This window comes from Leuresthes tenuis, unplaced genomic scaffold, assembly GCF_036924035.1.
Source record: "Leuresthes tenuis unplaced genomic scaffold, fLeuTen1.0.hap1 SCAF_14, whole genome shotgun sequence".
Classification (NCBI taxonomy): domain Eukaryota; kingdom Metazoa; phylum Chordata; class Actinopteri; order Atheriniformes; family Atherinopsidae; genus Leuresthes; species Leuresthes tenuis.
In genome coordinates this window covers 13,634,422-13,651,467 of record NW_027325368.1, presented here as the reverse complement: position 1 = coordinate 13,651,467, position 17,046 = coordinate 13,634,422, and the positions used below count along the sequence as shown (strand labels likewise).

General features: G+C 41.1%; 1 protein-coding gene across 3 annotated transcripts; it reads left to right on the top strand.

Annotated features, from left to right (window-relative positions):
- The first annotated feature begins 1,656 nt into the window (after positions 1–1,656).
- dspa (desmoplakin a) lies at positions 1,657–16,658 on the top strand. 3 transcript variants are annotated; one of them, XM_072364656.1, is made up of 24 exons: positions 1,657–1,969; positions 3,069–3,153; positions 3,299–3,417; positions 3,602–3,743; positions 5,282–5,407; positions 5,584–5,643; positions 5,731–5,898; positions 5,990–6,094; positions 6,182–6,277; positions 6,362–6,487; positions 6,781–6,933; positions 7,057–7,211; positions 7,453–7,579; positions 7,712–7,898; positions 8,218–8,459; positions 8,623–8,804; positions 8,928–9,066; positions 9,426–9,619; positions 9,704–9,866; positions 10,181–10,264; positions 10,364–10,471; positions 10,732–10,830; positions 10,987–12,801; positions 13,196–16,658. In XM_072364656.1, the coding sequence occupies exons 1-24, from the start codon at positions 1,725–1,727 to the stop codon at positions 16,406–16,408; spliced, it is 8,133 nt and encodes a 2,710-aa protein (XP_072220757.1). In that variant the 5' UTR covers positions 1,657–1,724; the 3' UTR covers positions 16,409–16,658. The 3 variants fall into 3 exon arrangements, with proteins under 3 accessions (XP_072220757.1, XP_072220756.1, XP_072220758.1); XM_072364655.1 differs by having other exon boundaries at positions 8,215–8,459; XM_072364657.1 differs by having other exon boundaries at positions 1,658–1,969; positions 8,215–8,459; positions 10,987–11,484.
- The last annotated feature ends 388 nt before the right edge of the window (positions 16,659–17,046 follow it).

Below are 17,046 nucleotides of genomic sequence, written 5' to 3'. Positions count from 1 at the left end.
GCAGGACCCACACTGGCATTTAGTTAAAAATGTACTCTGTGTGAAGCTAGAGAGACAACTACCAAACCTTTCACTTTCACTTCAGACTGCCCCATGCACATTTGGAAAAAAACACATGCAAACAGATAGAGAGACAGCGAAAGCGCAAAGTTAGTTTCAACAAAAAGGTTTCAGTGCAATAAGGTCAAATATATGTCTTTTACATTTGGGGTAAGATTGATGGCCTGTTCTGAAGTAATCCTCACAATGTAATTACAGTCCGAAGTTCACTGCTCACTCCTTTGTGTTTTTGGCAAAACTGGAACTCAGTCGGCACATGTTCACTCTTGCTTTGTTTTCTTGTTGGGAATAGGTGGGGAGAAAGTGAGGAAAAAAAAAACAACGTCAAGATTAAAAGTAAATCCTCCATAGCCTGTGGAATGAGTCACCTGGCGTGTCTTTTAAAATGGCTTTTGAGGAAACAGCCATGATTGTAACTGGCATTGAGTTCACCTCTGAGTGAGAAAGTTTGAATGCAAACCTGGGAGGGATAGCAGGCTATGAGTGAAGAAACAAATAGAGGGAAAGTTAAAGTAAAATAAACAAGTAGAGTAATGAAATCAAGTACCAACACACAAAAAAAGCATCTCACTTTGTTGTCGCTTTAAGCAGTGACGCACAATGCTTAACCCTGAAACTGACAAGTTTTGACCTCAGGAATGTTGAACTGAGGTCAAGATAACAGATACTTTGTAAAAACCACTACCTCTCCTCAGTCCACCAGGGCTGGCTGCTGCCATCCTTAATTACTGTCAACTGGATATCATCATCATACTTAAAACAAATTCAGATTGGACTGTGCCTGTGTAAGCAAGAGGACAAAAGAGCAAGTTAGGGCCAAAGTGATACATTTGGAGGTAGAAATGGCCCAATTAATTTAGAATTATGCCAAAAAAAAGAGATTAGATTTGTCCCAACAGTCCATGAAGAACGAGAGTCTAGAAGAAAAAGTAAGAAAAACTTGTTCGGTTTTGATCGATTTAAGACGGTGGGAATTACAGTGGAGACGCAGACCACCTCAATGAGATAAAAAAAAAGAAAATTAAAAAAACACTATCGAATTTTGTGCATTTTCTCATAAGTTGTGTTTTCTGTTTAGCTGTTGTGCTCTCGTAAATGTTATCAGTGTTGTTATTTTTTTTGTTATGTTTAGTTTGGTTGGGGTTGCTCTTAGGATTGACCACAGAAATAAAGTAACCAGCAACACTTCCAACAGTTATAACAGAAAACAAGAAAATTAGGCAGAAATATGTCATGTTGTTGGTGTCAGATCAACAGGTGATTTCAAGCAGAAGAAGAATCAGTCAACGTTTCGTGACTAGCTGTTTTGAAAAGGGCACAACACCTTTGCTCAAGGCAATTTGGTATTAACCAATAAGTTTAACAGTTTAACGCGTAGTTTGTATTTCGTCATAATTCAAGCGAACAGAACTGAGGTGTAAAATGAATTTTTGACAAATGAAGTGACGTCGCAACCTTTCCCAAACAGCCTACAGAGTTTCGCAAATACAAGGTGTGGTTTATGTCCTAAAGCAGTCCGCTTCCGTCTATTCACAGCAGACTGTTATCTGCGCAACAGGAGACGGGGCGGAGAGAGACGCACTGTCTGTTCGCTGCCCGGACAGCAGAGCAGAATAGCTAAAAAGAATACTTTAGGGAAACAGAAAACTCAGCAAATCGTCAGTATGTACGGGTCTAATCAAAAACTACACACCATGGGACAGAGGAGTAATTCCCGACCCGATTTGACCGGAACTTACAGAAACGAAGTGTTTGTCGGTGGAAACGGCTATCATGGAGATTACCAAGCGGGGGAAGGTGGATACACCATGAAAACTTCCACTTTTTCCAGATCCTCCATGCACGGCGGCGGTGCTGTTGGAATGAAGGTGCCCGGCACAATAATTGGAGGCGCAGGTGTTGGAGCCAGGTAAATGCTTGAAAATCACCTGTTTTCTCACTTAAATCGAAGCAAACGTGACGCGGAGAGCACCGAAAACGAGGCAGGGAATTAAGATGAAACAACTAACAAAAAGAATATCGAGAGAATGTCGTTTCTGCTGTGTTAACCCAGAAAAATAACACTTCGATTTGAGCTTGTTAGTAGTATGTTTCTGATTTTACACCTGGTTAGAACATGTCATGAAGGAGGTTCCTTCGGACCTGCTTCGAATGAAAACTGCGTATGCAAATTGACCTTTGAATAACACAGGGGTTAATCACTGGATATTGTACCGGACAGAATATATGCATGTAAACTTCATTGATTGGTTTAACTGACCTTTGATTAAAAACATTATTTTCTAAACTTTTCTATAAACGTTATAGTGATATGTTCTAGAAATCCCTGTTGTGACATTCCTTAGCTTATTGCCCAATGCCACAACAAGAAAAAGAAGATTTGAACACACCCCTTAAAATGTCCCACTGATGAGCAAATACCTCTGTAAATAATTTACTTATTGCAAGGAAAGATTGAAGTAATATGTTGGGTACTTGTTTGAGAAATTCTGAGTTCTTTATTGAGATTCTTTGTTGTTTTGTTTTCAGTTCCGGTGACACCAGGGTGACCCATTACATATAACCAGACTTTCAAATACAAATAATGAGTGTTTACTGGATTGAAATAACACTTATTCATTTATAAGCGGGTGTATTGCTGTTGTGTTCTTTTTTTCTTTTAAGAAACTTTGATTAAACACTTCCTCATGGGGGACCGAGCCCTTGCCATCGCTGTGCCCCACCTCTAGAACTCACTTCCACAACTCATCAGAAACTCAGACTCATTACAGAATTACAAATCACTCCTCAAAACCCACCTGTACAAACTGGCTTTCCTTTAACATGTTGTGTTAACGCACGTGTTGTTTGTAAAGCGTCTTTAAGTTCAACGTTTATTAGTATTATTATTATTGTTATCTTTCCATGAGATTATTCACAGCTGTCTATTGCAGTTTAACCTATTAACTATATTTTTTTCAGCATGTGACAAAATGTAATTTCTGTTTCTTCTTCTCCCTTATGTGTAGTGCACAGACAGTTCAACGCAAAGCCGCCTTCCTGGTGGAGCAGTGTCAGAGTTTCCTGGATAACGCTGCGTATATCGCCAGCAATGTAAGTGGACACTGCAAATGAATTTGTCTATGAAGTGGCATAACAAAAAAAAAAACTATCCTTCTGTTGACTGCACAAGTATACAGGGGGAATGTCATTTTGAAGGGCACAGGAAATCAGTGTCTCTTCTTTGTGATTTTTGTAGGGGGGCTCGCCCGTGGATGTGAATAAGTTCTTAGCCATGGCTGCAGAGACCCTTGAGCAGCTGAAGATGTGTGGCAGAGATCTGACCCAAATGCATGTGCAACATGATGTTTTCAGAAGGTAAGACAAAACCGTGCTTCTTTAAAACCTCCGAGTGTGCACTCCTGTGAATTTAGATCCGGAATTTTGTTTTACCACAAATTCAGTGTTGCGAAAAGCAACGAGTCTGAGTTCAATGCCCTCCGCATGTGATGCGCAGTATCTGCTTCGAAGATTCACTGAGTGTTTTTGTACATCTCCACAGTGTCGAGCAGTTCCAGCAGATACACACCGCTATCCATCAGACACTTGCCGGTACTACGAGTATAAGACGGAAGAGAGGAAGTGTGGGCAGTGATGGGGAGCGGCTCTTTAACGATGCCATGGCCTGGATTGCTCAACAGAAAGTGAGCTCTAAATATCTGATCAAACAAGTCTTCTTATCAAGACCGATCACAATGTTGCAAATAATCAAAGTTGTTCCCACCAAATTGTCACTGTTTCAATGATCCCTTTTGCTGTAACACAATAAATCCAAACTATTTTTACAATTATGCTAATAGTGACTAAACTGAGCTAAAGGATTTTCAGACGGTCTAATTGTTTTCAGCATCATTTCCCTCATCTGATGCAGCTGATTACAGAATCATCCATAGATGTTTAATAAAACCTGGATCCTACTCCTTTTAACTTTTTAAATTATTTTCAGCATCTAAATAAATGCCTATGCACTGTTTTTTTTTAATGCAACAGGAGATAGTGAAAGGAGATACCCTATCGCTTATCTTAACCTAATGTAATTGAAACCATCTGGACTTGCTGCAAAAACTTGATGCAAGAGGGAAAGAGGCCAAGGGGGGTAGCAAGAGGATTGGAACAAAAGAGAGGAGAGAGATAGGGAGTGGGTTGCCATCTTAGAAAGAAGCCGAGCAGGGAGTAGAGTCGAAAGACATGGAAAAGAAATCGTGGGAGGCAAGAAGTTGTGGAAGCAAAAGGGAAAGAAGCAGAATAGGAGTGTGATATTTGACACTCTGCACTCTGACAGCACAGTTCACCTCTAGCATGTTTGTGGGAAAACTCCCTTCTCTCTCAGCCCAACCCTTCCACCCCTAGCAGAAACACACCCTGTCATTCAGTAAACACTCCCTGCCTCACCCCTCTGTATGTCACCGTTGATTTTCCTGCCCGCTGTTACCACATGTTGAAGCATGTTTTGCACATTATGTGTCTGGGTCTTCTGTCACTTGATGAACCGTCAGTGCATTTGTGCTGCTGGTCCCGTGAGCATTTCAATACATAACTATTTGAATATGTTACAGTCAGACAAGAACTATTACAAACATTCTGGCTTGTTGCCTGCAGCTTAAGGCATATGTTCGTGAAGGAAAGAGGAGTGGTGGGAGAACAAAAGGCTCGAGAATGAAGAGTGAAAAAACATGCAGCCACAGAGTAGGGGCGGGCTGTGTTGTTTGCTGGCAGAGCTCATATCAAAGCTGAGGGCTGCGAACAAGGGGGGCATAGTTGAAATAGTTTCCTGCTTAACAGTAACCTAATGATTATATGGTGACACCTAGAGGCTCAAGAGAAAAAGTCAATGATTTAAGACCAGGGATTTTATAGAAGGAAATATTGTGTATCTACTGTGATTTTAAAAAGATTTATAAATTATATGACTGGTGAGATCCTGTGTTTGTCTGATCTAAGATTTATAAATATAAGCTTTATTAAAGAATAAGTTAATTTACAGTGGCCAAGAGTTAAAGCTGGGACAGAAAACGTGACTTGTATGCACAGATGGATGTGATCATTTGCTAACGTTTGTTTGGACAACAAATGAATCAAAGACATCCATATATTTTGCATACAGTGATATTCCATCAAACATTGATCTCTTTTGGCGGTTACTGTATTTCAGTGTGTAGTAAGGTGTCACTCTATATTTTAGCGCTTGATTGAGACAGCTCCATGGGGAGAAGACTCAAGTACCATAGAGAAGCAAATCGCAAGTCACAACAAATTCCACAGCTCGATCCAAGGAAGACCGGAAGTGGAACGTGCCAAAGATGAACTGGTAAGGTGTTTTTCATCAGATTTGTTCACTGTTTTGAAGTGCATCATAGTTTCTCTATTGCTGTACTCTTTTGTGGATTCCCCTTAAAAAAACTTGTTTCTAAAGAGTAGGATCTTCTGTGCAACATGCCAACTAAAGCCTAATATTTACAAAGTGAAACTAATCCTTCTTCTTAGCTTACAGTGGATGACAAGTACCACTTCAACATCCTTGACAATGAATGGGACAACCTGCAGGTAGTTTCAAAGAGAGTTTAATTTTGTCAGTGTCAGCAGCTTTGTGCATTGTTGCATTTTCAACATTTTGCCTTGTATTTGTTGCAGAAATTATCTGTCAGCCGCCTGAATCAATTGCGTGAGCTTCAGGCCATCATCGAGGAGATCTCCAGAGCCATCATGTGGGTGAACGATAGAGAGGAGGAGGAGCTTGTGTTTGACTGGGGAGACAAGAACATTGACCAGTACATCCCTAAGAAGGAGGAGAGCTACTCTGTGAGAATCCCTGCCTGATCCTTATTTTATTAAAGTCTTGGGTAAGTGTAGTGTAACTCTTACAGATCCTTGCTTTCTGTTTATGTGACAGAGGCTGATGAGGGACCTGGAGGAGAAGGAGAAGGAGTTGAACAAGCTGAAAACGAAAGCAACCACTTACATTAACAACAACCATCCTGCTTCAGATAAGATTGAGGTAATGTCCTCACCTTTTTCTGCTGTGTCTCAAACCACACTTTCTTAGATTTTTGTGTTGATGTATCTACTGTATGTTTACCCACAGGCCTATATGGACACCCTACAAACCCAGTGGAGCTGGCTTCTCCAGATCACCAAATGCATCCATCTCCATCTGAAAGAGAATTCTGCCTACAGCCAAGTAAGTGATCAGTTCTACTTGTTTGCAAATGAAAAAATGAGTGCATGTCTTTTCACGGAAACACATTTTTATGTCCGTCTTCAGTTTTTCAAGGAAGCCAACGAGACTTATGCGAAGCTGAAGAGGGATCATGAGATGATCAAAAGCACATTCACCTGTAACAAGAACACCCCACTGGAAAACCTCACTGAACTCCTAAAAAACCTTGAGGTACCATTACACATTATTACTGTTAAGTGAAATTAACCTGTGTTAATTTCTCTGTATCTGTGAAGCCAAACGAGATAAAAAAAATTACATATATATATATTCTGTTGAATGACATGGCTGTCAACATCTGTATGTCAGGTGAGCTTGTTAGGAAGTCTTTATGGAGTCCTTCAGCATGTCTACATGTACATAAATAAAAATGGGAAAACTATCTAAATGAACAAATTTACAACTTCTCAAAGTTTCAGTGCACATTGCCTCCATAAAAATCTTTTCTCTGATTTCTACCACAGGTGGAGAAAGAGCGGATCATGGAGAATAAGAGGCAGGTCCAAAGTCTGGTTAACAAGTCCAAGTCCATAGTCCAGCTGAAACCTCGCAACCCTGAGGAGAAGAGCAGCAGCCCTGTCATGGTCCGGGCCTTATGTGACTTTAAACAGGACCAGGTGGGATATGTTATTTCCCTCTCTCTATCACACATGCTTAAAAGACATAGTGCAAACAGACACGGAGAATGAAGTGTAATCTAACAAGTATAACTCGCTGTGTCCTCTTTTTCTATGTTTCAGAAAGGTATATTAAAAGGGAATGAGGGCATCCTGAAAGACAATTCACAGCGCAGCAAGTGGCTTGTGACAGGTCCTGGAGGTCTTGACATGTCGATTCCATCAGTGTGTCTACTCATCCCACCTCTGAACCCACTTAGCGTCAACCTCGCCAGCAAGTAAGAAACACTCAGAGATGGGGAAGGATGCAGATCAAACACGATCTGAGAAAATCCCACACAGGTGTTAGTTAAGCCTATGAACATCTTGTATGGCAAGACAGATTTATTTAAATGATTGTACAAACATCCGTTTTCCTACACATTAGATACTTTTGGGGAAATTATGCCCTGTTATCTCATCATTATGACTGCTTCAGGTTTCTCTTGAAGAGATACTGATGGCTTGTCTTTTTCTCAGAAATGAACAGTACTATGAGGCCATCATGGGACTTTGTAATCAGATCTACATCAACATCAAGAGCCTCATCTCCTGGCAGTATTGCATCAAAGACCTCAATTACATCAACTCCCTCACTCTCAGTATGGTAAGAAGTCCCAAAGTTTATACTAAACTTAAAATAAGTTTTGTGCCGAGCCAATATTTCCATATTACCTGGTACACTGTACTCGCCTCCTGTGTCTTTTGCTTAATCTAACCTTTCTCAACTGTTGGGCAGCTGTCGAATATGCGTCCTGAAGAGTATCGCGGTATCATTAAAAGGCTGGAGACTCACTACCAGGAGTTCATGCAAAGCAGCCGAGGTTCAGAAATGTTTGGGGAAGACGACAAGAAAACCATCCAAGGCCACTTTGACAAAGCCCAACAACATTATGATACACTGATTATCCAGCTGCCTACGTACAGTGAGTTTGCATTGTCTTTCTTTTGTTCTGAATTGTGAGAGAGCTACATTTTTTGTATTAATTATCTGTGTATTCATACAAAATGATTTGATCTTTAGTTTGGTTTCAGACTTCTTTTGTTTAGTACAACCCGTTTTGTGCAATTACTGTCACTCACGTAATTCTTTGCGTTGATCTTTAACTGTAAATATAAGTTAGTAATAAATATGTTGGATGGTTTTTGTGGTCATAGCACAGCTGCTAATTTAAAAAAAATTGCACCATTTTTTTCTACTATTAATTTCGATTATTCAACTTTCCCACCAATGTCATTGAGTAGAAGAAGGAGTGAAGCCTGAACCTCAAAAGTCAGAATCTCAGAAAGTCATCTCGACAACTACCACCAAAGTCAAGACTACGTGCCCTCCAGCCAGTTCTACTGTCAGCCTCACGCTGCTCAACAGCCTGCAAGAAATCCGACAACGGCTGGAGACAGCTGAATCCGGTCTCACCAGTCATCTTCACATTCCCCTGGGGGATAACAGTGTGCACGAGTGCTCGGTGCACATTCAGAAGCTGCAGGTATGCAACCATTTGTTTTTTTTCTTGTAATGTTTAAATTCATCACGTGATTCACGGTAAAATTGAGAACTGATTTCCTAAAGGTTCCTTTGACAAATGAAAGCACAGACATTTCCTTTATAAGTCTCGATTTAACAAAATGTCCCATTGTATTCATTTCCAGGATGTGCACCAAGATCTGGAGACAATTCATGATGACTACCTCCGTCTGAGGGAGATGATTACAAAGCAGCTAAAGACGATACCTGCAGACTCAGAGCAGGCCAGGTTCCTCCGCTCTGAACTGGAAATCATCAACCAAAAAGTGAGAGGACTGCAGGGTCTCTCTTCAACCTATTTTCAGAGGTACTGTATATGAGCCTTACTAGCTTTTTCCTTTTTTGCCATAAGTATGTGAATTTCGGGCTACATACAGCAGCAGGTTCATCTCTTTAACTATTCATTTAATTTGTTTTCTGTCTCCAACAGACTGGCGGCACTTAAGGCCTTGCTTCAAAGTCTTAATCAGGCTGAGGATATCATAAAGGTCCACGAGGCCCGACTTACTGAGAAGGAGACCAGCTCCCTGGACATCCGAGAGGTGGAAAATTATAGGATCACGCTAAAGGTTTGAATCACTTTCTATGTATTTGGACATATTTAAATACGCATATGTGTGTGTATATATATATATATATATATGAAGGTCTGACACATTTTGTAGTAGATCATTATTTTTATGGGACTTTGAATTAAAACCATTTAGTTTTATACACAATTATTATTAATGGGTTTATTTAAAAAGAAAACAAATAAAAAATAATCTTCTTTTTAATTAATTTCCCTAAAGTATGAGGCGGTGATTTAGTCAATAAGTCAACAGTCATGTCATGCAAACATTTTCAGAACTCTGGTGGTAAATTGAAATTTGTCCAAGATATGTGTCTATGAACTGAAATAAACCTCATGTGTGATTCTATCATAAAGCAAATGAAGAATGAAATGGAGCAAAAACGAGACCTGCTGACTTCAATGGAATCCGACCGGAATAAAGTGTTTCACTGGAATGGTCAGATTTCTGAGTCCTTTCACAAGTGTGATGCTGATTTGTCCAAGTACTCGGACCTGGTGGGCCAGATGTGTGATCGCTGGCACCGCATCCAAAAGCAGATTGATAGCAGGTATAACTAGATGTTCAGTACGCATTCCTCAGTGATGGCAACAACACTAGCAACATCCTCTCATTCTTTCCCCTTCCTCCTCAGATTGTGGGATTTGGACAAACATGAGAAACAGTTACTACAATATCAGCAGAGCAGCACGTCCCTGGAACAGTGGATAGACAATGCCAGGAAACGCCAGGACAGCCTTCAGATGGTTAAGATCAATGACATCCAGGCTCTAATGGAGCACCTCAACCAACAAAAGGCATGCCTTTTCATTAACAGTTACTTACAATTAGAATGGAACTGGTTTTGAATTTTAAAAAGCAAACATTTTGTATTTGATTAAGGTGTTAAAACTTGTTAGCATGTGTGGATCATTTGAAATTGTTTAGCAGTCAGTGTGGAAAGTGTTGCAAAATGGCAGTTGTTCCTAGAATGATTTATGAAATTCAAGGTGAGAAGATTTAATTGAAAAGTTGTTTTATTGCAAAAGAACTTGATGCCACACACTGCACTGAATAGACTTGGGTCAGATTTAGTCAACGATATTTATATTTATACTTTTTTGTTGAATAGGCACTTCACAATGAGATTAAAAGCAAGAAGGAGAAAGTTGAGGATGTGCAGAAAAATGCCGACACCTGTGGTGCCTCTATAAAGGTTGGTAGGCAGTCACCGTTTACTTTTTTTTAATTCAACCTGAAATATATTAAGGTATTTTGCCAATATGTTTGGTTCAAAATGTGTTGTTTGTTTCAGGACTATGAGCTGCAGCTTGCTTCATACAGTTCGGGACTGGAAACGTTGCTTAATATTCCCATCAAGAGAACTATGCTGCAGTCCCCTGCTTCAGTGGTCAGACGACAGGTATAAGCACTGGCCTTCAATTCAGTCATTCTGATCTAAACCTCATTTGTATATTCATATGTTATATTAATTATGAAATATTTCTAACCTGTTTCTTCAGTTTTGTTTTTATTCAGTGGTCGTTTCTTTTGTATTTTGTGTTTATACTATACTGTCAGGGTCAATTGCTCACTTACAGTAATTTGAAAATAAGACTTTATTGTAATTGATATTAGACTGCTCAATATCAGTATTCATCATCTAATATTAATTTTTATCAGGCTGCTGACCTCCAAGCTCAGTACATTGAGCTACTTACCCGCTCTAGTGACTACTACAAGTTCCTTGGGGAGCTGCTGAAGAACATGGAAGAGCTGAAGGTAGATATTCTGTAAACCAATGATGCCATTTTTGTACATTGATTGTATTTGTAAAAGAAAGCAGTTTCAGAAAAACAATTATCTGAACTTGCATTTTCTAACTGTATGAGAGCAGGTAACTGATGTGTTTGTTTCTGACTTTGATGCTTTTCTCAGTTAAGGAACACCAGAATTGAGGTGCTGGAGGAAGAAATGAGGCGTCTAAAGGATGACCTCCTGGATGGCAACCAGAAAAACAAGTCTCTGGAGGATGCTTTGGCCCGTTACAAGCTAGAGCTCAGTCAATCAAAAGATGAACTTTTATCTATGGAGGAAGTGAAGAGAACCACAGTAATGCAAGTTAATGCTGCCAAGGATAGCCTAGGCAGCACACAGAACCAGATTCAAGATCTGAATGAACAGCTGACCCGCATTACATACCAGCTGGATGAGGAAAAGAGAAAAAGAAGACTTGCAGAAGAGCGATACAACAGCCAGCAAGAAGAGTATGAGGCTACAGTTCGTCGCAGACAGAAAGAATTGGAAGAGGTCAACTGGATAAAGATTGATTTAGAGAAGTCTGTGAAAGACAAGGAACGTGAACTGGACAGGCTGAAGATACAACTGGAGGAGGAGGCAACACGCCGACGAAATGCTGAATCAGATATCTCAAAGGTAAGAACACAGTGCACCCAGGAGATTAGTCAACTTAAGCAGACTTACGAGACAGAGATCCACGTTACCAAGACCACCGTTCTGAAAGCCTCTCAACAGAAGAATGATGATGTCGCAGAGCTGAGGCGGCAAGTTGAGAAACTCACTGCTGAGAAGAGAGATTTAGAGGAAGAGTTAAGGAGACTAAGACAGACTGTTGCTCACACAGAAGAGCAGAAAATCAAGGCAGAGAAGGAGATCAGCCAGCAGAGGGCCTCAGTGGTACAAGAAACAAGGATACGCAGTGAGCTGGAGGTGCAGCTGAGAACGGCCTTGCAGCAGAGAGGAGATGATGAGCTCAAGTTAAAGGAAGTCAACAAAAACAATCAAGAAAAGTCAAAACAGATAAGCATGCTAATGCTGAACCTGGAGGAAGAGGGGAAGAAGAGGAGAGCTTTGGAGTTGGAAGTCAGTCATCTGAAACAAGCTGAAGCAGAGCTTAAGGCAAAAAACACCTCACACCTTGAGACGATTAACAAGCTTAAAGTCTCTGAGCAAGAGATCCGCATCACCCGAGTGGAGCTGGAAAAGCAGACCAGTGAGAAAACCAAGGCTGAGCAAAGTTCTGCCAGACTGCAGAACCGTATCCGGGAACTTCAGTGCTCTCTGGATGGGATGGAGGCTGAGTTGGAAAAGCAAAAGAAGGCAACACAGGAAGAGTTCACCCGTAGAAAGCGTATGGAGGCTGAGTTAGAGAGGATTACACATACCTGCAGAGAGCACACCACCACAATTAACTCACTGAAATCTATTCAAATGGAGACTTCCAACTCGGGGAGAAAGTATGAACAGGATCTCAGGGCTCTACAGGAGGCACTGGACAAGAGCTTGAGGGATCATAAAGCCACCAAGGAGGAACTGGTGGCTGTGACAGCTGAGCTAAAGACACTAAAACAGAAGCTTCAGCAGGAATTGGTTCGAATTCATGAACTAAACCAACGCAATGAAAGCCTGTACAAGACCATCGAGGAGAAGAGCCGACAACTTAACGAATACATTAAAGAGATTGAAATGCTGAAGGGTCTGACACAGAACCTCACAAAAGAGAGGCTGAGGTTAGAAGAGGAGCTGAGAGCAGTAAGACAAGAGAGAGATGAACTGAATATTAACAAAGATGCCATTGATGGAGAAACTGCCACTCAACTCTCAGCCTTGCATGTCCAGCTTCAAAGTAGCACCAAGAGGACAACAGAGCTCCAGATTCTCATCAGTGACCTGACCAAGGAGAGAGAAAAACTTAAACTGGAAATAGAAAAATTCCAAAAGCAGTCAATTGAGGTATTTTGATTGCACTAAAGGATCATCTCCTCAATTAAATTAAATTACTGCTTGCATGGTTGGTTATATCTGCTTTAAAACTGATTCTGACTTACAATAACGTATACGTCTTTAAGAATTGATCAAGCATGAAATTCACTTACTCACAAATGCTGCTGTATAGATATGCATGTAAATCAATTTTTCAGTAACACTACACTATGTCACTCAACTTTACTCATGCATTGTAATAAGCACATTAATAAACACTATACACTAACATGTTGGAAAATGTATGTAAACTTTGCTGACAAACGGAGGTTACATGATTGAATTCCATCTTCTTATGTTGATGTTTTATATGCAATGGAAATAATATTACAACACATAACAGTACTCCCTTATCTCTCCACAGACATCCATGATTGTGCATGAGTCTCAAAGCCAATACAGTGAGCTGCTGCTGGAGAAGGATAGCTTGCTATCCAAGCTTAAACTGATGGAGCAGGACAGGAACCGTCAGCAGCGACTTGAAGAGGAGCTAACTCGCATCAAGCTCACTTTAGAAACTGAGATTCGTAACAAACGGAGGCTGGAAGATGAAAAGAATTCCATTCTGAATGAGTTTAACAGCATGAAAAGCCAATATGAGCTGAAAGATAGCCAGATTAGACATTGTGAATCAGACAAGGACAAGGCAGAACGAGAGAGGCTGTCCCTGAAGAGTGAGATTGAGAGGCTCATGATGGAGCTCAGGAGTGTCGAGGAGAGGTACAAAAGCCGTCTGTTGAGCTCAGAAAATAATGCATCCGAACTGGCTCTGAAGAGAGATGCCCTGGAGAGAGAGATACAGAGATTAAAGCAGAGACCAAGCAGTCTAAATAGACAGACCCAGACAGATGAGAAAGTTGTAACAATTGATCCATCAAAGCTCGTATTTGATGGGGTGCGCCGCAAAGTCACAGCCCACCAGCTTTGTGACTGTGGTATAATCAGTAAGGCTACCCTGAATGATCTCCTGAAGGGAAAAAAGACAGTGGACGAAATAGCTGTGGATATCCAGCTTAGTCTTAAGGGCACTGGAGTTATTGCTGGAATGACAACAGGTTCTCAAGGGAAAATGCCATTCACTGAGGCCAAACATAAGAATCTCCTCAGTCCAGAGAGTGCTCTGATGCTCCTAGAAGCTCAAGCAGCAACAGGTTACATAATAGACCCTGCATTTAATGAGAGGATGCCTGTGGATACTGCCTGTTCCAGAGGGATTGTAGACACAGAAGACAGAGACAGCTTAGTGACAGCTGAAGCAGCTAGCATAGGCTTCAAGGATCCATACACAGGCAAAGTATTGTCTGTGGGACAGGCTTGCAAACATGGCCGCATTGACAAAGAAACTGCCATCCGCTTGCTCCAGGCTCAGGAGTCCGTGGGAGGAATACTGGACCCTGTTCTGAGTGTTTTCCTTCCAAAAGATCTGGCATTGGATCGCAATCTTATAGATGAGGACATGTACAGGGCATTGAATAAAAAACCTGCCTGCTATCTGGATCCAGCAACAGGAGAGAAGATAAATTACATTGACCTTAGGAAGAAATGTACCATAGAACCCGCGTCAGGCTTGCTCCTGCTCCGTGGTCCAGAAAAGCCCATGACAGTGAAGGGTATCCGAGGTGAAGTCTCTGTCTCAGATCTTGTCAAATCTGAGCTACTAGATGAAACTGATATGCAAAAACTTAGTCAAGGAAAACTCACCAGCAAAGACATTGAGACCAAACTCAAGTCTTATCTCCATGGGTCTACATGTATTGCAGGGATCTATGATGAGGCCAATGATAGAATTATGCCTTTCTATCAGGCAATGAAAGAAGGTCTTCTCATGAGAGGAACCACTCTGGAGCTTCTTGAGGCTCAAGCTGCTTCTGGCTTTGTTGTTGATCCAGTTAACAATGCCTTCTTGACTGTGGAGGAAGCCTCAAAGAGAGGCCTCATAGGGAAAGAGTTTAGGAATAAGCTGTTGTCTGCAGAGAAGGCAGTAACAGGATACAGAGACCCATCTACAGGAAAGACAATCTCCCTATTCCAAGCTATTGAGAAAGATCTTATTGAGAAAGGTCATGGCATCCGGTTGCTTGAGGCTCAGATTGCGAGTGGGGGGATTATTGACCCTGTTGAGAGCCACCGTATTGATGTCTCTGTTGCCTATAAAAGAGGGTATTTTGATAAGGAGATGAATGAGATCTTAACCTATGAAGGAGATGACACAAAAGGTTTCTTTGACCCTAATACAAAGGAGAATTTGACTTATCTTCAACTGAAAGAGAGGTGCATCACAGATCCCAAAACAGGCCTAATACTTTTGCCACTTGGTGACAAGCGGAAGGCCAAGAAGTCACAGGAGAGTCGCACCAATGTTCTCCGCAAGAGGCGGGTAGTAATCGTTGACCCAGACACTGGGCTTGAGATGTCAGTAAGGGAGGCCTATCACCGGCAGTTAATTGACTATGACACTTTCTTAGACTTGTCAGAGCAGGAGTGTGAATGGGAGGAAATTACGATCAGGGGGTCAGATGGCTCTGCACGTTTGGTGATTGTGGACAGAAAAACTGGAACCCAGTATGACATTCAGGAGTGCCTGGACAGCGGTGTCATTAACCAAAAGTCTTTAGACCAGTATCGGGCTGGAACATTAACCTTGACGCAGTTCGCTGACCAAATTACCAGTAGAACCAGCAGCACTGAGATGACCATTGCAGCCAGCAATGTTGATGACATGGTCACCTGCAGCAGCCCCACCCAAGCCTCACCATCTTCTCCTACAGTCCGTAAACGCTTCAACAGTATTTCTATTACAGTGTCACCCGCAGAAATGTTTGATGACCACAGCCCTGTGGGAGCCATATTTGACACAGAGACCTTGGAAAAGATAACTATTCCTGAGGGGCACAGAAGGGGTATAGTTGACACTATTACTGCACAGAGGTTGCTGGAAGCCCAGGCTTGCACAGGTGGTATCATAAATCCTTCTACTAGTGAACGACTGTCGCTTGAAGATGCCGTCCATCAGAGTATCATTGATGAAAGCATGGCTTCTAAGCTGAAACCTGCACAGAAAGCTTACATTGGTTTTGAGGATATGAAGACCAAAAGAAAGATGTCTGCAGCTGAGGCAGTAAAAGAGTCCTGGCTGCCTTATGAGGCTGGCCAGAGATTTTTGGAGTTTCAGTACCTGACAGGAGGCCTGATAGAGCCTGGAACAGGACGCCGCATCACCATTGAGGAAGCCATTCGCAGAGGTTGGCTAGATGGTCAAGGGGCTCAGAAGCTGCAAGATTCTCGAAACCACCAAAAGAATCTGACCTGTCCTAAGACGAAACTGAAGATCTCATACAAGGAAGCCATGGACAACTGCATGGTTGAAGAAAGCAATGGCATGAAGATGATTCAGGCATCCTCCATATCCACCAAGGGTATCAGCAGCCCTTACAATGTCTCTAACCCAGGGTCTCGCTCTGGGTCCAGGGCTGGTTCCCGAACTGGCTCTAGAAGTGGATCTCGCAGAGGCAGTGTGGATTACTCCTCTTCTTTCAGCTACAGCTTCTCTTCCAGCAGTACCAGCTATAAATCTTAATGCATATCACAAAAAAGATGATGTTAGACAAGTTACTAACACCAGCTACTTGGCAGTTTTAAAGTTTTTTTTAAATATTTTTTTTTTTTAAAGTTTGCTCCATATAAATTTTAGCTACTTACGAGCTTTGGCAGGGTTTGATAGTTGAATTACTTAATCTGATACTTAATACATAACTGTTTTGATTTTTTGCAATTTTGAAAATTCAGTGTTTCAATATAAAATGCTGACTATTATGCACACTCTTGTTTTTTTAAAAAAAACAAACGTTTAATATTTGTTATAACCTATTTTACCTTTTTCACGTATCTTTTTTAAATTTTACTGAGTTGTTTTCGCCTGTTGACCTAAGCCTCTCTGATTCACCAGAATTAATTTAGAGTTGATTGTTTTCTTTTAGTTTTTTTTTCTTTTTTGGAATTAATTTTTCGTCCTACTTTATTGCAGCTTCATTCATGTATTTTTTTTATATATATTTGGAGATCATTTTTGTTAACCTCAAATGTTTTGCTGAAACTTCATTAAGTAATGATTTATTGTGAAAGTTCTGCTCTTCTTAAATGTAACCTCTTGAGTGATTACAAATAAAGTTGTTACAACACTTCCAGTGCATTTCGTTACCATTTATTTACACCTGT